At 38.0% G+C, this 26,195-nt stretch overlaps 1 protein-coding gene across 14 annotated transcripts in view; it reads right to left on the bottom strand.

Annotated features, from left to right (window-relative positions):
- The window catches only part of r3hdm1 (R3H domain containing 1), a 212,127-nt gene that overhangs the window by 44,415 nt on the left and 141,517 nt on the right, over positions 1-26,195 (bottom strand). For all 14 annotated transcript variants that reach the window (XM_033024673.1, XM_033024675.1, XM_033024663.1 and 11 more), the window contains one exon: positions 21,482-21,582. In XM_033024673.1, coding sequence (XP_032880564.1) covers positions 21,482-21,582 — 101 coding nt within the window. The remainder of the gene's footprint in view (positions 1-21,481; positions 21,583-26,195) is intronic.

Here is a 26,195-nt window from a genome sequence, read left to right as displayed (position 1 = left end):
AGACAACTCCACCTTTCCTTGATCATCATTACTTTTTGCATATCTTTTATTCAAATTGTTCTATATCTCTCTGGATCACCATCTATATCTCTAGTTTCCCTTTCCCCTGACTCTGAAGAAGAGTCTCGATCCAAAACGTCACCTATTCCTTTTCTCCACAGATGCTGCCTGACCTGCTGAATTTGCTCCAGCTTTTTACATCTATCTCCAGTTTAAACCAGCATCTGCATTCCTTCCGACACAACTGCAGTAATTGCCTTGTTTTATATGTAATTGCACATAACAGTAAAAATAGTTCAATTCTGTTGATATTAAATAATTCAGGTCAATGGTAATTGTATTTGGAAATATGTTGCACAGTGGGAACCATTGTAGGGGGATGGTTTTATGTTTACTGTTAAATTCTTTGATGTTGTGTCTTATCTTTATTTGTGTGCTGCAATGGCAAGTCAAATGTCACTACATCAATTGGTGTATGTGATAATAAATGTTCTTTGTCCTTTGATTGGATAAGATTTCGGCATTAATTAAACCTTGCAGGAAACTGAGAAGAAATGCTAATCAATTAGTGAAAGAAGAATATCAAAAAAATATCAATGTATAAAGGGCAAATTATTTTCCATATGATACTGTTAAATTTCAATCTGGTACTTCGGATAGAAGTTTCCAAACTGACGAGTACTGTCAATACAGAATTTCATCAATTCACTTGGAAAAGTACTTTTTTTAAAAAAAGGACTGAAACAATTTAAGAATATATCGAAAAGAACTTTCACAAAGCATTCATTCACTCATTCATACGATTTTTATTAACATGCTACCATCCAAGTTTTTATTATTTGAATGATTTAAGGGCCTGTCCCACACGTGTCCTTGGCACGCAAATTACGCGTCCTCGTGGTCGCGTTGAGCCGCGACGGTCCCGCAAAGGTTGGGCGCGATTACATGCATACGCACAGCCGCCTGGAGCGCGTGACGTCATTTGAAGATGGACACAATGCTGGAGTAACTCAGCGGGACCGGCAGCATCTCTGGAGAGAAGCAATGGGTGATGTTTTGTGTCGAGACTCTTCTTCAGTCTGAAAAGAAGGGTCTTGACCCGAAACGCCACCCAAACGTCTCACCTCCCAGATCCCAAAGACGCATTGGCTTTGTAGGTTAACTTGTCTCTGTAAAATTGCCCCTAATGTGGACTTCCGGTGGCGCCATGCTGAACTAGCAGTCGCAACTTTTAGCTCCGCTGCTGTAAAATCGCGATTTTTCGCGTTAAAATAGGGTCTGGAGGTCGGGACCAATTCAAAAACTCACCGGAGCCCCGGGACGTCGCGCTGATGACGTCATCAGTAAGCGCTGTGATTTAAAACGGAGAATAAAGGATTTAAAATGAAAAAACCGTCTTCAGCTCAGAGCCCTCAGAGAACAATCTCAAAACTGCTGAAAACACAGAACACTGAAGAACAGACCTCTGAAGTGGATTCTGGAATGGCTACAAGATCCAAGACTGAGATGGCTACTAAGGAGAAAAATGAAATGGAGGAGATAAAGAACTCGGTAAGAGAACTGAGAAAGGATATTGAGGCTGGAAACTCAAAAATTATGGAAAATATTAATGTTAAATTGTCGAACATCAATGCTGGTAATCAAAAAGTTATTGACTGCATTGGCATTATACAAAAACGAATTGAGGATGTGCATGAAGAGCTAATGGGGAGAATTAATAAAGGGGAAGAAGAATGTAAGAAGAAGTTTGAGGCTGTGCATGTAATTGTTTCTTCACATGTAACTGAAATAAAAGACATGGAAACAATTGTTGATCAAATGGCTGAAGATATGCAGGGAATGAAGCTAGAACTAGACAGCCTCAAGAGTCAACTGGCGAAAGTCTCAGATAAATGTCTTGATCTCGAAGCTCGCTCACGACGCCAAAATTTACGAATACTGGGAGTAACAGAAGGGGCAGAGGGGAACAACGACCGTGAGTTCACTGCCAACTTAATCAAACATGTACTCAATTTACCTGTGGAACCGGAAATTGAAGTGGCACATCGAATACCTAGATTTAAGCCAAGATCACAAGCAGATCCAGCCCACCCACGACAGATCATAGTCAAACTTCGGGACATTTCAGCACTTGAAGAGCTGATGAAAAAAAATCAAATATGGAGTGAAGATGACCTTTGGAAACGACACTATCAAACTCCTCCGGGATTATCCCTATGAGATCGTGCAAAAGAGAAGAAAGTTCGCACAGACAAGACAGATTCTCCATGGAGTTAAAGATGTCAGATGTGGCTTTTTTTATCCGACCAGGATGCGCATTACTTTCAAGGGAAAAGAGAAAACATTCACCAATTTGGACGCATCTTATAAATATGCCCAAGAGATTGTGGCAGAAACAGAAGATTAATCAAGGCAGCGGGACGATATGGACAATTTCTTTCCTTTTATTACTTCACAGAGAACACCTGAAGATAAGGGAAGAAACACCATTCTCTAAAAGTTTAAAATGGAAGAGCATTTCCACGTGCGCTGGTCTAGACACCTTATCTCCTTTGGACACTTTGGAATTCAACTCAAGGACATTCTTTGTTCAAAATGAAGAAAAGACTGATAAGCAGCACAGAGATGAACAGCAGAGCCGAATGTGGAAAACATCACAAGGACAAATGGCGGTTTAAGATCTTAAAACAGCTTTACAAAATATAGAGAATTAATAATAATTAACAATACTAATATAGAAATATAAATGGAAACTAACCTGAACTATATAATGGGCAAAATGTAATAATCTGCTAATAAGACTGACTAGCTCGTATATAGAGATAACAAATTTTAGAATTAAAGTAGATAATACTGAAAGGTTAAGTGTTATGTAGTTCGTGTGGAGAAGGGAGGAGACTCAGGCACCTGGAATAATTCCAGGAGCCTGTTTCTGGTTAACTCTTACAGCTAACAGCTTACTATTATCAAAGGTATAACTAATTATAAATAATTAGTAGATGAAAGTGTTAGATAAATAAATTTCACAGTAGCTGAACACAGATCTGATAAGTCTGAATGAAATATATATATAGTGTAATTGGGTGAAATATAATTGATTTTGAAATGGCACCGCCTTCTTAGGTTTAGAGTAATAAAAGGAGCGGAGCTAATTGTACAACATCAACTTCGGAAGTCGAATAGATGTCGAATCCCATAGACGCGTGGGACACGCACTACAGTGTCGAATACTTCAGACACTGTAATTTTACTTGTTCCATTTTTTTTTAAATCACAATATGTCACTACTATGTGGTTTTTTTTCAAGGAAAATCGCAAAAGGGATCTACCAAGGAAGTTAATAATATAAACGCCCCCCAAATATCCAGAGTCCTGAGGTATGGATGCACCGTAATAAATAAGGGTATTAAAATCAGAGAAAATGCAAGATGATAAACAAAAGAAAATGGTAGGAATCACACTGTGTAGCTGGAATATAAGGGGTATTAATGAACCAATTAAAAGGGGCAAAATACTAACTCAGTTGAAATCATATAACACGGACATTACTTTTCTACAAGAAACGCACCTTAAACATCAAGATCAGATGAGATTGAGGGCGAATTGGATAGGCCAAACATTTCACTCCTCATATACTTCGAAATCCAGAGGCACCGCAATTATTATTCGCAAAGGAATACCATTCAAATCAAAGAACATTATATCAGATAAGGAAGGGAGATATCTTGACTTCCGGTGGCTGCTATGAAGCAGTGAAGGCAGCTGCACTGAGCTCTCCTCCAGACAAATCGTGTTTAAAGTCGACTCCCATGCCAGGATCGAGTTAAAAAATCTTATCAGGTTTGCTGAACGTCGAGGGTACTGACTCCATCAAACGGTACCGGTGGATTTGGGATTTAAAACGATCTTATCGTAAAAACTGGATGAGAAAGAGAAGAGGTCAGAGAGGACCCAAGAAGACTACAATCAGTTTCCAGCTCCAAAAAGCTCTGGATGAGCTTGAAACCACCCCGGAACTCACTTTTGAAAGTTTGGAAGAGGAGCTGGAACCTCAACAACCTACAAGCGATATGGCTGCGAGAAGTGATACAAAGGAGAAAGAAATGAAAAGCTGGGAAGAAACGGTAAGAGCTAATATTCTTAAAGACATTACTAAAGATCTTCAGAAGCAATTTGCCAAAATGAATTCTACAATTCAGAACAACTTCTCCACTATGGAGGGCAATCTTTCTAAGAAAATTGATAATAGCTGCGGCGAAGTAAAAGAGCTTTATGTAGCCCTGAACCAGCAGTTTAAAGATTTGGAGTCCAGGACTGCGAAGGAATTGGAAAGTATGCAGACAGATTATAACAATAAACATGACACCCTGCTGAAGCAATTAACAGACTCGGAAAATTTGATGGAAGAGATGGATGGTGAAATGGAACAGATGAGCCAAGAAATACAAGGTCTGAAAAAACAACACGATACGAATTGGGAGCTAACGAATAAACTGAATGAGAAATGTCAAGATTTAGAGGCCAGGTCAAGGAGGCAAAATCTGAGAATAGTAGGAGTTAAAGAGGGTGCTGAACACGGCCTTCAAATGCGTGATTTTATTACTAATCTACCTAAAGACGTTTTTAAACTTCCAGAAAAACCAAAGATAGATCTGGCTCACCGAGTGGGTCGCTTCCAAAAACATGATAATGCTAAACCAAGGCAAATTATTGTAAAGTTCCTGGATATTTCAACTTTGGAAACTTTATTAAAGAAGATAACCTATGGAGAAAATCTTACATTTGCTGATAATATCGTAAGATTCTACAGGGATTATCCTCGGGAAATTTTGGCAAAAAGACGCGAGTTTAAAAGGGCAAGCAGTATTTTATTCAACTTTGTACATCCTACAAATGAATGTGTTATATTAGCGTTTTGAAACAAACGTTTATCGCATCTGGGAGAGACGTTTGGATAAAATGTATTCAACCTCGTTTTTGAATAATATAGTCTATGTAATAATTTGAATTGAATTAAATTATGTCTTGCATTAATAGAACAGTTATGTGTATTCATCAAATATTTTTCCCATCTATCCTTCGAGATCTTTATCATTAGCTCATGTTCCCAATCTTCCCTTAGTGCTTCTGTTGAGGGTGATTCTCTATTTAAGCTCATTCACGGACCCGGAATCTGCTTGTAAATACGCCCAGGAGATTTTAAACAAAATTCAAGGAGGAACAGAATAATAGACATTTTATCTGTGGAACTTTGTTTTTTCTGTTTCAATTAAGACACTAGAACGCTTCAGACGGTTACCAGACAGGCTTATCTGGCAAGAATGTGTTGTTCAATAACAGAGGCCGAATTAAACTTCTGAACTGAAAGCACAGATGGAAGCTCAAGGTCGCAAGCTCGTCACCAAACCCCTCAGCACGGAGAACTATGAGACCGTCTCCGTTTGAAATGGCCATGATATGAGTCATCTGTTCCACACTATATGACCTATTATTTATACATATAACTAACTAACTAATTAACCACTTACGCGCAATAAACTCAACTAACGTTAAAGGCGTAATGTACTATACTAACACGACTAACTATATAGCAGGAAGGATGGGGGAGGTTAGACATATATTTTAAATACTAAATACTAATTATGAATTAATTAACATACAGGTAAATGAAAAGTGTAATTATTGACGAGGTACTTTAACCCATAATTTCTTTTATTTTAATCCAAATCTTCTACCTTCCCTTTTTAGGCCCAGTGCATAATCTCATCGACGGAAGTCAATTTAAAAACAAACCTAGCTACCTTAGGTGGCTTTTTTGTAATTTATCGCTTTTTTGATAAATTACATTCACTTTTTTTGTTTATTCACAATTATGTGTTGTATGACTTAATAATTTTTATGTACACTTTATTTTATGTTTTTCTCTTTCCCTTAATTATGTTTAATAGTGTCAGGAGATGTAAAACTACTGTAGAAATTAAGAAGGACAACTCTGGATTCGGGATTCCGAGGTACTTGGCTGCATCACATGAATCATACAGTCTGGTAATAATAGCCAATGCAAGATAATAGTCGAATAAATATCGGAGGTCTCACCTTCTGTAGTTGGAACATCAGAGGTGCGAATGAGCCAATTAAGAGGGGTAAAATTCTGGCACAATTAAAATCATTAAATATGGATATTGCTTTCCTACAAGAGACACATTTGAAACAACAAACTCAGATCAGATTAAGGGCAAATTGGATAGGTCAAACCTATTACTCCTCATTATAATTCGGAAGGGTATACCTTTTAAATTAAAGAAATCTATATCTGATAATGAGGGAAGATATGTTATAGTCACGGGAGAAATTTACAATACACCATTAACTATGATAAATATTTACGTGCCTAATTTTGATAACCCACAATTTTTTAGGAAAATAATAGATTTAATCGCAGAGCATAATTATCAAAATATAATAATGGGGGGAGATTTTAACTGTGTTATAGATCCATACTTAGATAAATCAATAAAGCTAGGGAAGCGTCTTGTTAAAACTAAGACCTGTGAATTTTTAAATACTTATATAAAAAATAATAACATAGCTGATGTTTGGAGAATAGCAAATCCAAGTGGTAGGGAATACTCATTTTATTCATCAGTTCACAAAACTTATTCGCGAATTGACTATTTTTTATTGGACACAAAATTAATCCCGTATACGAATAAACCATCATATCATAATAGTATTATTTCTGATCATTCACCATTGACTTTAATACTTAAAATTGAGGGAATGCCGAGTATAAAACCTATTTGGAGATTCAATGTACACATATTAAATAACCCGCAGGGTTATGAGTATATAAAAGAACAAATAAAACTTTTTTTCGAAATAAATGACACGCCGGGTATTTCTGCACCGCTATTATGGGAAACCTTCAAGGCATATATTCGCGGTGTCATAATTTCTTACCAAAGTTTTCAAAATAAGGAAAATAAAAGAGAACTTCAGCGGATAGAACAGAAAATTAAATTACTAGACATGGACAATGCAACTGACCCAACCATAAATAAACATAATAAGATAACTTTATTGAAATATAAAGTCAATAGAATACTATCGGCTAGAGTAATAAGATTATTCCAAATCACAAAACAAGCACACTTCGAATTTGGGGATAAGCCACATAAACTACTTGCAAGGCAACTGAAGCAACGAGAAAAGGAAAAAACTATTACTAAAATTAAATCGGATAAGGGTGAGTTTTTAACACTGCCTAAGGATATTAATAAGAGGTTTGCCCAATTTTATCACAATTTATATACATCTAAAATAAATACAGATGTAAGTAAAATCACAAATTTTTTAGATAATTGCAAGCTCCCAAAATTGGATAGTTTAGAACAAGAGCAATTAGGAACACGGATTACTAATGAAGAAATAAAACAAATAATAAACTCACTGAAAAATGGGAAGACCCCAGGACCAGACGGTTTTAGTAATGAATTTTATAAAAGATTTCAGGAGTCAATTGTACCAAGATTATTCAATTTATACACGCAGGCTTATACTGAAAATAAACTACCAGAAACCCTAGCAGAAGCAACAATAACACTTATACCAAAAAAAGATAAAGATTTAGATGAACCGGGTTCTTATAGAGCTATTTCACTTCTAAAAACGGATCAGAAAATTTTAGCAAAGATTCTAGCTAGAAGGCTAAATAATTATATTAACAATTTAATAAATACGGGTCAAACGGGATTTATACCCAAAAGACAATCATTTAATAATTTGAGAAGGCTTTTCAATATAATGTACTCTCATAATGAGGACAATGAAGATATTTCAGTTGTCACGCTGGATGCAGAGAAGGCATTTGATCACGTAGAATGGCAGTATTTATACAAGGTACTCCAAAAATTCAATATGGGAGAGAATTTTATTAGATGGGTTAATCTACTTTACGATAGACCTACGGCAAGAATACTAACTAACAATACGCTATCTCCAAAATTTTACTTATCAAGGGGTAATAGGCAAGGGTGTGCCTTATCACCATTGCTATTTGCCCTTATGATAGAACCGTTGGCCGAAAGGATTAGAAATCACCCGAATATTCACGGATATAACACTAAGGACTCAAAGAATAAAATTTCACTATATGCTGATGATATCCTTTTATATATTACTAATACACAAACGAGTATACCTACCTTATTAACACTGATTGAGGAATTCGGCTCTTTTTCAGGATATAGAATAAATTGGAATAAAAGTGAAATTATGTCTTTAAAACCACAGGATTCGAGACACTTACTAAAATTCCCCTTCAAAATTGCAACAGAAAAATTCAAGTATCTGGGTATTCAAATTACGAGAAGACACAAATCATTATTTAGTGCCAATTTTAAACCACTATTAAATAAACTGAATGATATGATTAAATTTTGGAAAACGCTTCCGCTCTCATTGATAGGTAGAATTAACGCTATAAAAATGACTTTCTTACCACGATTAATATATTTGTTTCAAGCGATCCCAATATATATTCCAAAATATTTTTTCAAAAAACTAGATTCCACTATCACTAATTTTATATGGGATTACAGAACACATAGAATTCAACGAAAGCATTTGTGCAAATCTAAAGAAGTTGGGGGTTTATCATTACCTAACTTTATGTATTACTACTGGGCAGTGCATATTAAGAACATAATGTACTGGCTGGATAGTTCCACTCAGCAGTTGGAGTGGATAAGAATGGAGAAAGAGGAGTGCTATCCGCACGATATAGGAACGATCCTGCTCTCACCGATAAAATTGAATAGTATAATATATAAGAAGAACCCAATTATTCACAATATAATAAGAATTTGGAAACAAATAAAAGTATCCTTGAAATTAAATAATTTATCAGTACTAACCCCACTATTGAACAACCCCGCATTCAAACCTTCTCTCATCGACAACACATATCAACAATGGGATAGACTGAGGATTAGGAAAGTAGGGGATATGTATGAATTGGGCAAACTGTTATCATTTCAACAATTAAAATTAAAATTTAAATTGAAGGATAATCAATATTTTAAATATATACAGGTATGTGACTTTATGAAGAAATATACTCATAGATTTCAAACTATATTTTTAGACCCTTTAGAAGAAGCAATGAATATTAAGGCTGATTCACAAAAATTAATATCATACTTTTATAATAATATATTAAATAGAGAATCACCCTCAACAGAAGCACTAAGGGAAGATTGGGAACATGAGCTAATGATAAAGATCTCGAAGGATAGTTGGGAAAAATATTTGATGAATACACATAACTGTTCTATTAATGCAAGACATAATTTAATTCTATTCAAATTATTACATAGACTATATTATTCAAAAACGAGGTTGAATACATTTTATCCAAACGTCTCTCCCAGATGCGATAAATGTTTGTTTCAAAACGCCAATATAACACATTCATTTGTAGGATGTACAAAGTTGAATACATTTTGGAGTGATATATTTGATATATTTACAAAGCTCTTCAAGTCAAGAATAGAACCCAAAATGGAATGGATTATATTCGGAATAATAGGAGAAGATACCAATTTAAATAAAGACCAAAATGTTTTTTTTAATTATGGGTTAATAATTGGAAAGAAATTGATACTTAAATTCTGGAAAAATACAACCATACCAACTGTTAAAATGTGGATTAGGAATATGATGGACATAGCACGCCTTGAAGAAATGAGACTCCGACTAATAGATAAATATGACCAATTCTTAAGGAGTTGGTCTCCTTTCTTCGACTTTTTGGAATCATGTGATGCAGCGGTACCATAAGGATTGCTGATTTCAGTTCATGACGTGGATAGATCTACATCTCCGAATACAGATTTGAAAAATTCTCTTTTAAGGGGCCTTCTCTTCTATTTCTACTTTCCACTTTTTCTTTTTTATTTTATTTTTTATTTTTTATATACACACTTCACATTTTTCTATTCTCTACCATCTATTTTTCCACTTTTTCCCCTTTCTATTGTTTTCTTTTTCTTGTCTTGCTTACTTCCTTCTCATAACATAAAACTAGAGGTTGTACATAGAATGGATTATGGTATGACATAGTTGGCACCTAAAATTAGGTGCCACTGTACTGTTTTGTACTGTATTAACTTCTAATAAAATAAACAAAAAAAAAAAAAACAAAAAAAAAAAAAAGGGAAGGGAGATATCTTATAGTTACAGGAGAGATCCATGCTACGCCAATCACTTTGGTAAACATATATGCGCCCAATTTTGATAATCCTCAATTTTTTAATAAAATCCTGAATACAATCGCAGAATTTAACTACCAAAATGTTATAATTGGAGGAGACTTCAACTGTGTTTTAGATCCGTACTTAGATAAATCGATGCAAAAACAAAGAGGTAATATGAAATCTAAAACTAGTGAACTCTTAAATACATATATAAAAAATACAAATATAGCAGACGTCTGGAGGATCGCGAATCCGACTGGAAGGGAATACTCGTTTTATTCAATGGTACATAAAACATACTCACGTATAGACTACTTCCTAGTGGATACAAAACTAATCCCTTATTCTATGAGCCCTAAATATCACACCAATACGATTTCAGATCACTCCCCGCTAACTTTCGTTTTAAAATTAGAAGGAATGTCTACGAACAAATCGTTCTGGAGGTTTAACTCGCAAATTCTGAAAGACCCACAAGGGAGTATATATCTAAAAAAACAGATGGACCTATTTTTTGAGACAAACGATACACCAGATATATCGCCCACTTTATTATGGGAATCCTTCAAAGCATTTATTAGAGGAGTCATTATCTCGTATTAAGCTTTTCAAAACAAAAAGAATAAGAATGAACAAAGACAATTAGAAGAACAAATCAGACAACTAGATATAGATAATGCTAAAGACCCAACTATGGATAAACATAATAACATTTTAATACTGATATTTAAGCTAAATAAATTATTATCAGAGAAGATTATAAGATTATTCCAAATTACAAAACAAGAACATTTCGAATTTGGGGATAAACCCCATAAACTTTTGGCACGCCAACTGAAAAAACGGGAAAAAGATCATGCAATTTTAAAGATTAAATCAGATAGAGGGGAATTATTAACACTACCTAATGATATCAATAAAAGATTTGCTCAATTTTACAAGAATTTATACACATCGAAAACGCTAATAGACAATAATAAAGTTTCAGAATTTTTGGACAATTGTAACCTTCCAAAACTAGAATTGAAGGAACAAGAGGAACTGGGAGCACAAATTACATCTAAGGAAATAGAAGACACAATAAACACACTTAAGAATGGAAAAACACCAGGACCAGACGGATTCAGTAATGAATTTTATAAATGTTTTTACGACATAGTTACACCACGTCTACAGAAAATGTATACATACGCATTTAAAGAACAAATCTTACCTGAAACACTAGCAGAATCAACGATCACATTAATACTTAAAAAAGATAAAGATATAGAAGAACCAGGCTCATATAGAGCTATTGCTTTGTTAAATACGGATCAAAAAATATTAGCGAAAACACTAGCTAGAAGACTAAGTCAATATGTTAGTAAATTAATAAATGAGGATCAAACGGGATTTATACCTAAGAGACATTCATTTAATAACCTGAGACGTCTGTTTAACATAATGCACTCTCACAAACCTCAAGAACAAGAGTTATCTATCATTTCATTGGACGCAGAAAAAGCGTTTGATCAAGTAGCATGGGATTATATGATTAAAGTATTGCAAAAATTTCAAATGGGAGAGAACTTCATCGCATGGATAAAATTATTATATAACAAACCCACGGCTAGAATATTAACTAATAATATACTATCTACGAAATTCAAATTAACAAGGGGCAATAGACAAGGATGTTCATTATCACTGCTGTTATTCGCTCTGGTAATTGAACCTTTAGCTGAAAAAATTAGAACACACCCGGATATTTACGGTTATAATACAAAATATTCAAATAACAAAATATCCTTATACGCAGATGATGTATTACTGTATATCACAAAACCCCAAATCAGTATACCAAACATATTAAATCTAATTGAGGACTTTGGATCTTTCTCAGGATACAGAATAAACTGGAACAAAAGTGAAATTATGTCGATAAAACCGAAAGACTCAACACATCTCTTGAAATTCCCCTTTAAAATAGCCACAGAAAAATTTAAATATTTAGGAATTGAAATCACTAGAAATTATCACGCTATGTTTAATGCCAATTATAGCCCCTTACTTAAGAAACTAAATAATCTAATCAAATTCTGGAAAACGCTCCCGATGTCTTTAATAGGTCGAATAAATGCTATAAAAATGATCTTTTTACCACAAATCCTATATTTATTTCAATCAATTCCAATATATCTTCCAAAAATGTTTTTCAAAAAACTAGACTCAGACATTACAAATTTTATATGGGATTACAAATCCCACAGAATACAAAGAGCAAATACAAAGGGTGGTCTAGCGCTCCCTAACTTTATGTACTATAATTGGGCAGTAAATATTAAAAATATGATTCACCTGCTGGACAACTCTGCCCAGCAGGTGGACTGGATTGTAATGGAGAGAGAGAACTGCTCTCCGTGTAATACGGGAGCGACTCTCCTCTCACCAATGAATCTGAATAACAAAAATTATAATAAAAATCCAATGATACATAGCACAATTAGAACTTGGATACAAATAAAACAGAATCTAAAATTAAGCAATCTATCTCTTTTAATGCCAATAGTCAATAACCCGTCGTTTAAACCCTCAATTATAGATAAATCATTTACACAATGGGAAAGAATGGGAATCAAAACGCTCGGAGACTTGTATGAATTAGGAAAATTATTATCATTTCAACAATTACAACTGAAATATAATTTGAAAAATAATCAATATTTTAAATTTCTTCAAATCCGTGACTATCTGAAAAAATACACAAAAGACTATCATAACATGCCCCCAGACTTATTGGATGAAGCCATGAAGACAAAGGCTGAATCAGCAAATCTAATATCATACTTATACAACATTATTTTAAATATAGAAATACCTACAACCGATGGTATTAGAAGAGACTGGGAACAAGAACTAGCTATAAAAATTTCAAAAGAGAGCTGGGATAAACACTTAATATATGTGCATAAATGCTCGATCAGCGTACGACATACTCTAATTCAATATAAAACATTACATAGACTATATTATTCAAAAACTAAAATAAATAAATTTTTCCCCAATGTCTCACCCATTTGTGATAAATGTCAGTCACAAGAAGCTAACATAGCGCACTCTTTTGTTTTCTGTATAAAAATTAAAAAATTCTGGAACGAAATATTTGAAATCTTCACAAAATTATTTAAAATAAAACTTGTACCAAAAGCAGAATGGATCATTTTTGGAATATCGGAAGGTAACCCCGAATTAAATGTGTTTCAAAAGAACTTACTTAATTACGGGCTAATAATGGGAAAAAAGCTTATACTCAAATTTTGGAAAAATGCTCCAATACCAACAATAAAAATGTGGATTTCAAACATGTTCGAAACACTACACTTGGAAGAGATGAGACTCCTCCTAGCAGGCAAAGCAGACCACTTCCAAAAGACGTGGTCTGCATTTACGGAACTATTACAAGCATAAGGTGCAATAGTAATTTAAAATATAAATGGTACCAGGATCTGGTAACGGGGGGTATAAAATAAATTTTAAAAAAACACGGTTGGTATATCCTTTTTTGCGGAGTTTTGTGTTACAATAGAGCGATTGTTTTTCCTTTTTTTTTCTTTTCTTTCTAGGGTCTTATTTCCTTTCTTTACTTCCTTCTCTAATTTCTTCCCCAAGGGGCTTTCTTCTCCCAACACTTTCCTGCACCTTCACGATTCTTGCTCACTTTCCTTACTTCTTTTATTTCTACCTTTTTTAAAGCTCGAAAAACGAAGTGGTACAACAAAATGTAATAAGATATACGTGATGTGTATTACTGTAATTTACTGTACTTCTAATAAATGTGCAGGGAGTGGGTGAGGAAAGTGGGATAACATAACTTGTGTGAATGGGTAGACAAAAATGCTGGAGAAACTCAGCAGGTGAGGCACCATCTATGGAGCGAAGGAAATAGGTGATGTTTCGGGTAGAGACCCTACTTCAGACTAATGTTGGGAGGGGTGGGGGGCGGGAAAAAGAAAGGAAGAGGCGGAGACAGTAGGCTGTGGGAGAGCTGGGAATGGGAGGGGAAGGAGGGAGAAAGCAAGGACTACCTGAAATTGGAGAAGCCAATGTTCATACCGCTGGGGTGTAAACTACCCAAGCAAAATATGAGGTGCTGCTCCTCCAATTTTCGTTGGGCCTCACTCTGGCCATCGAGGAGCCCAGGACAGAAAGGTCGGATTCGGAATGGGAGGGGGAGTTGAAGTGCTGAGCCACCTGGAGATCAGGTTGGTTATTGCGAACTGAGTGGAGGTGTTGTGCGAAGTGATCGCCAAGCCTGCGCTTGGTCTCACCGAGTTTGATCATACGCTGAATAACCATATTTTTGTTTGGAAGTGGAAATAGATAATAGAAATTGCATTCATTGCAACGTGTAAAAAGAGATGAGATACTGTATTATAATTTTGCTGCATGTCATTGTGGTATATATCATGTCTTGATTGGTGAATATGTTTAGTTTGTGACTTTATTTGAAGCAGAAATAATATGTGAATGCTTCATTGACCATAATTCCGACTGGTGACTACGCACTTCGTCCGAGCACATTATCGCACGTGTCATGCAAGCCATCTTAAATGACCACCTAAACTGTCATTTGGCAACCTAAAAAGCTGTCGAGGTTGCCCGGCTGGCAACAGGGAAAAAAAGTTAAGCGAGAGCCCTGGGAGTACAGAGAAGGTTCACCAGACTGATTCCTGGGATGGCAGGACTTTGATATGAAGAAAGACTGGATAGACTCGGCTTGTACTCGCTAGAATTTAGAAGATTGAGGGGGGATCTTATAGAAACTTACAAAATTCTTAAGGGGTTGGACAGGCTAGATGCAGGAAGATTATTCCCGATGTTGGGGAAGTCCAGAACAAGGGGTCACAGTTTAAGGATAAGAGGGAAGTCTTTTCGGACCGAGATGAGAAAATCATTTTTTTGCACAGAGTGGTGAATCTGTGGAATTCTCTGCCACAGAAGGAAGTTGAGGCCAGTTCATTGGCTATATTTAAGAGGGAGTTAGATGTGGCCCTTGTGGCTAAAGGGATCAGGGGGTATGGAGAGAAGGCAGGTACAGGATACTGAGTTGGATGACCAGCCATGATCATATTGAATGGCGGTGCAGGCTCGAAGGGCCGAATGGTCTACTCCTGCACCTATTTTCTATGTTTCTATGACTGACACTAAATGAGGGAGCTCATAAGAGGGGGAAGATGATTTATACCGATAAATTTATTTGAAGAAAGCTGAGTAGAGGATAAAGTAGAGCATAAATGTTAGCATCAATGGCTTAGTGGTGTGGTCTGTTTCTATGCCATATATTTTTCTGCTCATCAATTTGTGAAGAAAGTAGGGTCTTTTCAAGAAAGGTTGATGATCAAAGATCATGCAAAGGAATGTGCAATATCCACGGAGGAAACTGCTTACATCAAAATCAAAACAATAAATTTTAAAGTTCAGGAGTCACTGATATGATAAACATAAGTAATGAGAGGAGTCAAGAGAAATATTTATTTGATCGATGTGTGCACTCTTTGCACTTGAACATTTGGGATAACATGGCTTCAAGGGAATGGCTCACTGAACAGAAAGAAAGTTTGCTTTCCATAATGTCCTGGAGGTAGTGAACACAAGATAAGCTCAGCAGCTACAAGCTCATGCAGAATATAAATAATTCCCTTGAGCCCTTGACTGACTAAAATCATTGTGTTACTGGTGAGCCTTTGAGGACAAGGCTCTTATTACAGGCACCCAAAATAACAAAACAAGATGGTTTGTGAGTACAGAACAGTTTTAATGCCTCTCCCTCTTGGAAAGATTGCAGTCTGCAACAGAATCCAAGGCGTAGCTATGGGCACCCGCATGGGCCCCAGCTATGCCTGCCCCTTTGTAGGGTACGTTGAACAATCCCTGTTCTAGGCGTACACTGGCCCTGTCCCAAAACTCTATCTCCGTTACATTGATGACTGCATCGGTGCTACCTCCTGCACCCATGCAGAACTCTTGGACTTCATCAACTTCACCACCAATTTCCATCCTTCACTAAAACAGGGCTTTCTGTCTCTCCCTTCGGGGGAATGCGACTTTTTTGTCGTATACCCCTTCTCTTCCCCCGTCTGAGCTGAGGCCTAATGGCGGCCTCCAACCTGCGACCGACCTCGAGGCTCCGGAGGTTGAGCCAGCCAGGACTTACCAACGCGAGGCTGGCCGTCTCCGAGCTGCGGCGGCGTTCAGGCTGCGGCACGACTCGGCGCTCTGGTGAGGGCGGACGGCGCGGGGCTGAGACACTCCCGTGAGGGCGGACCGGCTCCCGGCTGGAAGGCGCTCCCGTGGGGGCGGCCCGGTGCGGGGCTGAGACGCTCCCGTGGGTGCGGCCCAGTGCGGGGCGGAGACGGTGCTCCGGTGGCTGAGGCGGCGTTCTGGCGGCGGCGACCTGAATCCGGGGCTCGGCCGCGGGCCAGTGGATGACATCGTCGGGAGCTCACGGGTCACAGGTTGATGCCTGTTTTCCGGAGCTCCCGTGGCAGCAGCTGCGTCCGCTGGACTGGACGGCGGCAGCTTCGACCACCCCCGGGCCGCGGAGCTTGAACCGCGGGACTGACTTACCATCGCCCGGTGGGGTATCGCCTCAGCGCAGAGGGAGAAGAGGAGGGAAGAGACAGTAACCCTAAGACTTTTGCCTCTATCACAGTGAGGAGGTGCTTGGTGAACTCACTGTGGTGGATGTTAATTTGTGTTTATTGCGTGTTGTTTATTATTACATGTATGACTGCAGGCAACGACATTTCGTTCAGACCGAAAGGTCTGAATGACAAATAAAGGATTCAATTCAATTCAATTCAAATTTACTTGGACCATCTCCGACACCTCCATCCCCTTTCTTGATCCCACAGTCTCCATCACAAGAAATAGAATATCGACTGATGTCTATTACAAATCCAATGACTCCCACAACAATCTCCACTACACTTCTTCCCACCCTACTTCCTGCAAAGACTATCCCCTACTTCCAATTCCTCTGTCTATGCCGCATCTGCTTCCAAGATGAGGTGTTCCATACCAGGACTTCCGAGGTGTCCTCATTCGTTAGGGAACGGGGGTTCCCCTCTCCCATCATAGATGAGGCTTTCACTCGTGTCTCCTCGGTACACCGCCGCTCCGCCCTTCCTCTCCCCCCCCTTCGTCGCAACAGAGAAAGTCCCCCGAGTCCTTACCTTCCACCCCATCAGCCAGTGCATACAACACATAATCCTTAGAAATTTCCACCACTTCCAACGGGATCCCACCACTCGCCACATTTTCCCATCTCCATCCCTTTCCACCTTCCGCAGAGACCGTTCCCTCCTCAACTCCCTGGTTAACTCATCCCTTCCGGTGCAACCGCAAAAGATGCAACACCTGTCGCTATACCTCCTTCCTCGACTCTGTCCAGTGACGCTGGCAGTCCTTTCAGGTTAGGCAGAGGTTCACTCGCACCTCCTCCAACCTCATCCACTGTATCCGTTGTTCAAGATGTGGACTCTTATACATCGGCAAGACCAAACGCAGACTGGGCGATCATTTCGCTGACCACCTTTGCGCAGACCGCCTGAATCTACCGGATCTCCCAGTTGCTAGACACTTTAATTCTCCTTCCCATTCCCACACAAACCTTTCTGTCCTAGGTCTCCTCCATTGTCAGAGTGAGGCTAAATGCAAATTGGAGGAACAGCAATTCATATTTCGCTTGGGCAGATTATAGCCCGGTGGTATATTGATATCTCTCACTTCAGGTAGCCCCAGCATTCTACCCCCCCCCCCCCCCCTCTCTATCTCTCTATTTCTCCCCCACCCAAGTGGCACGAGCTTCTTGTTTCACCAACAGCTAACACTGGCCTGTTTCCTTTATCTTCATTACATTTGTTGCATGTTTTTTATTTCTCTACATCATCGTCTATATCTCTCTACATCATCATCTATATCTCGTTTCCCTTATCCCTAACCAGTCTGAAGAAGTCTCGACCCGAAACGTCACCCATTACTTCTCCCCAGAGATGCTGCCTGTCCCGCCGAGTTACTGCAGCTTTTTGTGTCTATCCACAGAATAAATATATTTTGACTCAATAAAACTACCTAATCTAACTTAAAACAGAATCTTAATTGATTCTTCAATAAAAGGTGTTCCTCACGCAAAAGACACACCATGTTAGCTGAATGTAAAATAAAATTATCAGCTCATTTGTAGAAACACTTTGGTTATTTACAACGTAATACCCAAAGACGGCCTTTGACACCATCTCCAATGTAATTCCAATTAACTTTTAAAGCAACATCATAAATGCATGATGATCTCATAACCAATGATGTTATGCTTTAGTATCTAGAGTACAGAACTAATATGCTTCCCAAAATATCAACCATTTAAAATAAATAAAGCCAGCAAACAATTTAATAAATACTTGAAGATTGACTGCAATCTTTGAGGAATTTTGAAATATATCCAGAAATACAGTGGAGGAAACAACCAGGTAGGTATGATAGGATTAAATATTTATTTTGCCTTTGAAACTAACGTTATTAAAAGCCAGAAGTCCCTGCGAATTAAAAATTGGGAATCAACATTAAAATTGTCAAACGTGCTGGCCCTATCTGTACTATTGGTTTATGACCTGATATAAACAATTACTTAATGTATGCCACATAGATACATAGAAAATAGGTGCAGGAGTAGGCCATTCGGCCCTTCGAGCCTGCACCGCCATTCAATATGATCATGGCTGATCATCCAACTCAGTATCCCGCACCTGCCTTCTCTCCATACCCCCTGATCCCTTTAGCCACAAGGGCCACATCTAACTCCCTCTTAAATATAGCCAACGAACTGGCCTCAACTACCCTCTGTGGCAGAGAGTTCCAGAGATTCACCACTCTCTGTGTAAAAAATGTTTTTCTCATCTCGGTCTTAAAGGATTTCCCCCTTATCCTTAAGCTGTGACCCCTTGTCCTGGACTTCCCCAACATCGGGAACAATCTTCCTACATCTAGCCTGTCCAACCCCTTAAGAATTTTGTAAGAACATGAACATGAAGATCATTTTTTAAGTTCTTGTTTCGGTTTGCAATCTTGAAACATACGATGTTAATAACACTGGACATTTCTTTGAATATTGTTTAATCCCATCAGTAACAATGATTTAAAAAATGTTTTTAAGGGTTCATTGGAAAAACTAAGTCAAATCTTCGAGAGATTTCTTCATATGAAATAAGCAATATTTCTTTGGTTAGCTTTGATATATGTATAAAAAGTGTCTTAGTATTTCCAAATTAACTAGAGATGTCAGAAGGAAGACATATTGAGGATCAAAGATTACAGCCGGAAATTCAAATGGAAACTGCAAGGGAAATAAATGAATACAAGTTCAACAAGCTCAGCTAATTGAAATAGTGCATGATTGACCTATACATTTTGTACTATAAATTCTCAATCTCTAACAAAATATAATTTTGCAGGTTTATACAAGAGGCAGAAAATACAAATAACTTGGAAGATCTACCTTCGGACATCAATAATAATTCAACTCAATAACTCAATTTAACACAACAGAATAAGCAGCAGGCAACTAATTTTGCTTGCAACTCCTTTCAGATACAGATTACACACCTGCAAGACAACACTTCTAGAAAAACCCTAAAATATTCATTCTAAATTAATTATATTCAGCAGCAATCTATTCAAGCATACAGACCACTGAAGTGTATTTGGCCTCATTTTGCAAAATTTCTGCAGTGGGAATATAAGCAAAGGCTAGTACCAACAGTACTAGTGATAAAGTTGTAATAAAGTCCTATGTGAAAGAACATTTTACTTGCTAATTGCGTCATGTACAAAAGAACAAGCCCCATCCCAACCAAAAAAATAAAAACAAGGAACTACAGATGCTGGAAAATGTTTTTGATGGATAACTAAGTGTTGTTTCTTGACTAGAGTGGCTATGAAACAAAATATGCTTCAATATTATTTTTTTTTAAATGAAAACAAATTAAATAATGAAAACTACAACTCAACCAATCAAAGACAATATAAAATAACTGATACTTGGCTAAGACCCTTGCAGCTGCAGCTGGTGGGCAATTGCTGAACCCTCTTGCTCCTTTACTAAAGAGTACATTGAGTTCAGTTGACGAAACTACCATGAACTGCTGACCATTAAACGTTGACTTTTGTTTGCATGTAATCCCAAAGTTACAGATAATTATGTGGGGAAATTAGGGTTACTCCACAATTTCTGGCAAGTGTTATGCGCCTATGTTAAACAAATTGCAACATTTTTAAAATTACTTTATCGATGGCTGTGAATTTTATTCATCTGCACATCTCAAATGATTTCCAATAGAATTCCAAAGAAGGAGTTAACATCAAGTATGGTGTTTTATGAAGGGATGAAGAGGAAGTTAAGTACATTGGACAAATGCACAGATAAATATTTAGTTTCACGCAAGAAAGTTATATTTCAATTGGTAAATTTGTAAAGTTATATTGTAAATTTGTACCTGCACTTGAAAATCTGAGATTGTAATTTCACTTTTTGTGAGTGGCAAGCAGGTATAAATTAATATGCAGTTAAAGAACATTTAATCTTGACTAAAGATGTACAGAAGCGAACTCTGAAATATTTTGTAAATAAGGTCAATTTTGTCCATCAATGCTATGTTTTTAGGTTGCAAAATTTGAATTGCAAATTTTAACAGGAGATATGGTTTCACGATGGTCAATCATCTTTGAACTATCTTTAATGGTGACATAGTGGCACAACTGATGACTTACAGTGACAGAGACCCGGGTTCGATCTGACCTCGTGCTGTCTGTGTGGGTTGCATGTTCTCCCTGTGACTGTGTGAGTTACCGCCGGGTGCTCCAGTTTCCTTCTTCATCACAAAGATGTGTGGGTTTGTAGGTTAATTGGTCTCTGCAAATTGCCCCTATTGTGTGCAGGGAGTAGATGAAAACATGGGATAGCATAGAACTAATGTGAGCAGATGATCAATGGCCAATGTGGACTTGGTGGGCCAAAGAGCCTGTTTCCATGCTGTTTCTCTAAAGCTATTTAAATGGATATTTAAATAGGTCTTTCATTTCATTAAATTTAATCTAAAGCTATTTAAATGGATATTTAAATAGGTCTTTCATTTCATTAAATTTAATTTAACAAAACAGCTTAATCTGAGAAACAAAAATCAACTGCTTACCTGCACACTGCTGGCTTTGTAACTGAGAACTACATGGGGAAGATGGGCGAGGGAACTGTATCTGGTCTGCTCCTGGAGGCTGCAAATAACCTGCCGATGAACTGCGGAAAGAAATAACAACTTACTTTGTAAGAAAACTGACAAGATCAGACAAGCTTGACCCTCTTTATGCTATTACCAAAGTATAGCATACTTAATTATTGTAATCCATGGGGATTCATTGAGACCATTGGGACTACGTTGGCTCCCAGCAGAACAATCCCATCAGTCCTATTTCGCCTTATTTAACAGCATTTGCTACCCATTCTCCATCAATTCCCTTTTGATTCTTTTGCAGCATAACTGTATCATCAGATAATTTATCTCAGTCAATCAACCTACATCTTGAGATGTGGTAGGAAACTGGAGCACCTCGCAAAAAATTGCAAAGTCACATGGAAAACTTGCAATCTCCATACAGACAAGATCACAATTTAATCTGGATCCCTGGACCTGAGAGACAACAGGGCTAACTGTTGCTACAAACACTATTACTGCTTAATTTGATCTCTCTATGTCTAAATAAACCAATAAACCTACATCTCAGTTACATTTTATTCCCATAGGAATAAAGAAAACACTTAAATGGCATCATGAATTTAGAAATTTTGTTAGTAAAGATATACCAAGATCTTTGCCTTAACTCATCTTTGCTAACTGTGATGCTTAAAAGACACTAATCACATTTGCCTGCATTTGGCCCATATCGCTCTACTCCTTTCCTATCCAAGTACCTGCCCAAAAGCCTTTTAAAGGCCTTAAATATATCTGCCTTTACCACTTCCTCTACCTGCTAGTTCCAGATAACCACCATCCTCTGTATGGAACAACTAGGCCGGAGATCCCTTTGAAATTCCTCTCCTTTTTTCACCTTAAACATGCCCCCCCCCCCCTCCCCATCCTAAGAAAACAATTATCTACTCTATCGTGCCCTTCATAATTTTTTAAACCTCTATAAAATCAGAACCATCTTCCATTGGGAACAAATACAGCCTATCCAATCTCTCCTCATAAGGAACTCCATCCATTCCAGGCTGGAATCTCTTCAGCATTCCTTCTAATTACACATCATGCCTGTAGTGTGGCAATCAGAATTGCACAATACTCCAAGTATACAGTTACATGACATTCAACTCTTTTAGCGTATCCCTCGACAAACTCTCCAGCTTCCACGTCTTACTATTGGTGAATACCTGCAAGAAATATTAATTTAGAATTCCACTCAAATCCCCAGGCTCCACATATAGATTTCCTTTTGGGTTCCCAAGGGGACCCATTCTTTCCCTAGCAATCCTCATGTTTAGGATTCTCTTTATTTTAATATGCCAAGGCTATTTCACGCCCTTTTTTTTGCTCTCCCGATATCTTTCTTAAGATGAAGGCATTAGTAAGGGTATAACAGATTTCATATATATCTCATTTTTTCCTCAAGAGATTGAAGAAGCCATGTACAGCATATCTGCACTGACTCACAGAAGCGGAGTGAGGTGCTATTCTTCCAGTTTGCATGTGGCCTCACTCTGGCAATAGATCGGAGCCAGGATTGAAAGGTCAGTCTGGGAATGGGAAGGAGAGTTAAAATTGTTAGTAAGCAGGACAACAATCAATGTTCTGACAAAAGGTTCTTCGGCCTGAAATGTTAACTCTGCTTCTCTTTCCACAGATGCAACCTGATGTGCTGAATATTTCCAATATTTTGTCTCTTTCCACCCCCACCAAGACATTGGTAACACTGATCAGAAACTCATAAATATGTCTCAGAGATCCTAATATTTTGAAAAATAGGTGGAATCTTGACGTGGAACTATTTTCAAATTTGTCTTTAATTAAATGCTACATTATTTCGTCTTTCACCCATTTTTGTAATGCATATGGATAGTGAGCAGAAATACCAGTTATGTGAACTGTATGCAGTAATAATAATAATAATAATAATAATAAATACTTTATTGATCCCCTCAGGGAAATTCAGATGTCCAGAAGCTCCCAACCAACAAACCCACAGATTCAAAACGAACGCAGACAGAAAATACATAGAATACAATGTGGACACTACCTGAGAGCAATAAATACTTAAAAAGACCAATAATTAACAGTTAAAAATTAATAATTGCAAAATGCATCCCCCTACAGCCTAGCGGTCCGAATTATAAAATCTAATGGCTGCAGGGGTGAAGGATCTCCTGAACCGCTCCGTTCTACAGGGCAGGGAGAGGAGCCGGTTGTTGTTCCGAGTGCTCTTTTGACTCTCCAGAATTATATGGAGTATAAGTATTGAGCCCTTAAAGAAATAATTTGATTTGGGGGAAGAAGGGGAGCTCAGAAGATATTCATTACATTAATTGCTGGGATGGAAGAGTTGTTCCATCCCAGACGGCTAACAAATTAAAATCTGGTTTCTGGAGACAAAAAGAACTGCAGTTGCTGGAATCTTGAGTAAAACACAAAGTGCTGGTGTAACTTGTGTTTTGCTCCAGCAAGAGATTTTGGAGAGGATGCAGAGAAGTTTTACCGGAATGCTGCCTGGATTAGAGGGTTTCAGCTACAGGGAGGAGCTGGCAAGACAGATTGTTTTCTCTGGAATGTGTGGCTAAGTAACTGGTGCAGGGGGCAGGAATTTAGATTCTTAGATCACTGGGATGTGTTTTGGAGTAAGGGGGAACTTTAAAGGGATCAATTGCATCTTAACAGGTGGGGGACCAGCATTCTGGCAGGCAGGTTTGCCACTGCTACACGGGTGGTTTTAAACTGAATAAGGGGGGTGGGGTGTCAAATGGGATAGTCGAGGATGAAGTTAAAGGGAAAGAGAGTAAAGGGATAGTTAATGACCCCAGAATTAACGGGAAAGGTTCACAAAGGGATAGGAGAGTATGGCCAAGTGTAATAAGGATCGATGTGAAAGGTGAGATGCGTAAGGAATTAAAAGTATTGTATATGAATGCGCAAAGTATAAGAAGTAAAGTAGATGAGCTTGAGGCTCATTTAGAGGTTGGTAGATATAACACTGAGACATGGCTGTAGGAGGATTGGGCCTGGGAACTTAATATTCAGGGTTATACATCCTATAGAAAGGACAGGCAGGTGGGCAGAGGAGGGGGGGTAGCTCTGCTGGTGAGGGATGGAATTCAGTCCCTTGCGAGGAAAGACATAGGTAGAGTCACTGTGGATTGAGTTGAGGAATTGTAAAGGCAAGAAGACACTAATTGGTGTTATCTACAGACCCCCAAATAGTAGCCCGGATGTAGGGTATAAGTTGCAGCAGGAGTTAAAACTGGTATGTAATAAAGGTAATGCCACTTGGTGATGGGGGATTTCAATATGCAGGTAGACTGGGAAAATCAGGTTGGTTCAGGACCCCAAGAAAGAGAGTTTGTAGAATGCCTCCGAGATGGATTCTTAGAGCAGCTTGTAATGGAGCCGACCAGAGAAAAGGCAATTCTGGATTTAGTGTTGTCCAATGAACCAGATATGATAAGAGAACTCGAGGTAAAGGAACCACTTGGAGGTAGTGATCATAATATGATTAGTTTCAATCTGCAATCTGAGGAGAAGGTTAAGTGATGCAGTTGAACAAAGGGGACTATGAAGGCATGAGAGGGGAGCTGGCCAAGGTAGACTGGAAAGGGATCCTAGCAGGAATGACGGTGGAACAGCAGGCAGGAATTTCTGGGCATAATCCGGAAGACGCAGGATCATTTCATTCCAAAAAGGAAGAAAGATTCTAAGGGGAGTAGGAGGCAACCGTGGCTGACAAGAGAAGTTAGGGATAGAATAAAACTAAAATATGTACGGAGATTACCAACGAGAGAGCAGGCTATTTTAGACTGGGTATTGAGTAATGAGGAAGGGTTAGTTAGCAGTCTTGTTGTACGTGCCCCCTTGGGCAAGAGTGACCATAATATGGTTGAGTTCTTCATTAGGATGGAGAGTGACATTGTTAATTCAGAAACAATGGTTCTGAACTTAAAGAAAGGTAACTTTGAGGGTATGAGACGTGAATTGGCCAAGATTGACTGGCAATTAATTCTAAAAGGGTTGACTGTGGATATGCAATGGAAGACATTTAAAGACTGCATGGATGAACTACAAAAATTGTTCATCCCAGTTTGGCAAAAGAATAATTCAGGGAAGGTAGTGCATCCGTGGATAACAAGGGAAATCAGGGATAGTATCAAAGCGAAGGATGATGCGTACAAATTAGCCAGAAAAAGCAGCATACCGGAGGACTGGGAGAAATTCAGAGACCAGCAGAGGAGGACAAAGGGCTTAATTAGGAAAGGAAAAATAGATTATGAAAGAAAACTGGCAGGGAACATAAAAACTGAATGCAAAAGTTTTTATAGATATGTGAAAAGAAAGAGATTAGTTAAAACAAATGTAGGTCCCTTGCAGTCAGAAACGGGTGAGTTGATCATGGGGAACAAGGATATGGCGGACCAATTGAATAACTACTTTGGTTCCGTCTTCACTAAGGAAGACATAAATAATCTGCCGGAAATAGCAGGGGACCGCGGGTCAAAGGAGTTGGAGGAATTGAGTGAAATCCAGGTTAGCCGGGAAGTGGTGTTGGGTAAATTAAATGGATTAAAGGCCGATAAATCCCCAGGGCCAGATAGGCTGCATCCCAGAGTACTTAAGGAAGTAGCTCCAGAAATAGTGGATGCATTAGTAATAA

This window comes from Amblyraja radiata, chromosome 7 (assembly GCF_010909765.2).
Source record: "Amblyraja radiata isolate CabotCenter1 chromosome 7, sAmbRad1.1.pri, whole genome shotgun sequence".
Taxonomy (NCBI): domain Eukaryota; kingdom Metazoa; phylum Chordata; class Chondrichthyes; order Rajiformes; family Rajidae; genus Amblyraja; species Amblyraja radiata.
The sequence above is the reverse complement of the archived record's forward strand: the minus strand, read 5'-3'. Positions and strand labels throughout refer to the sequence as shown.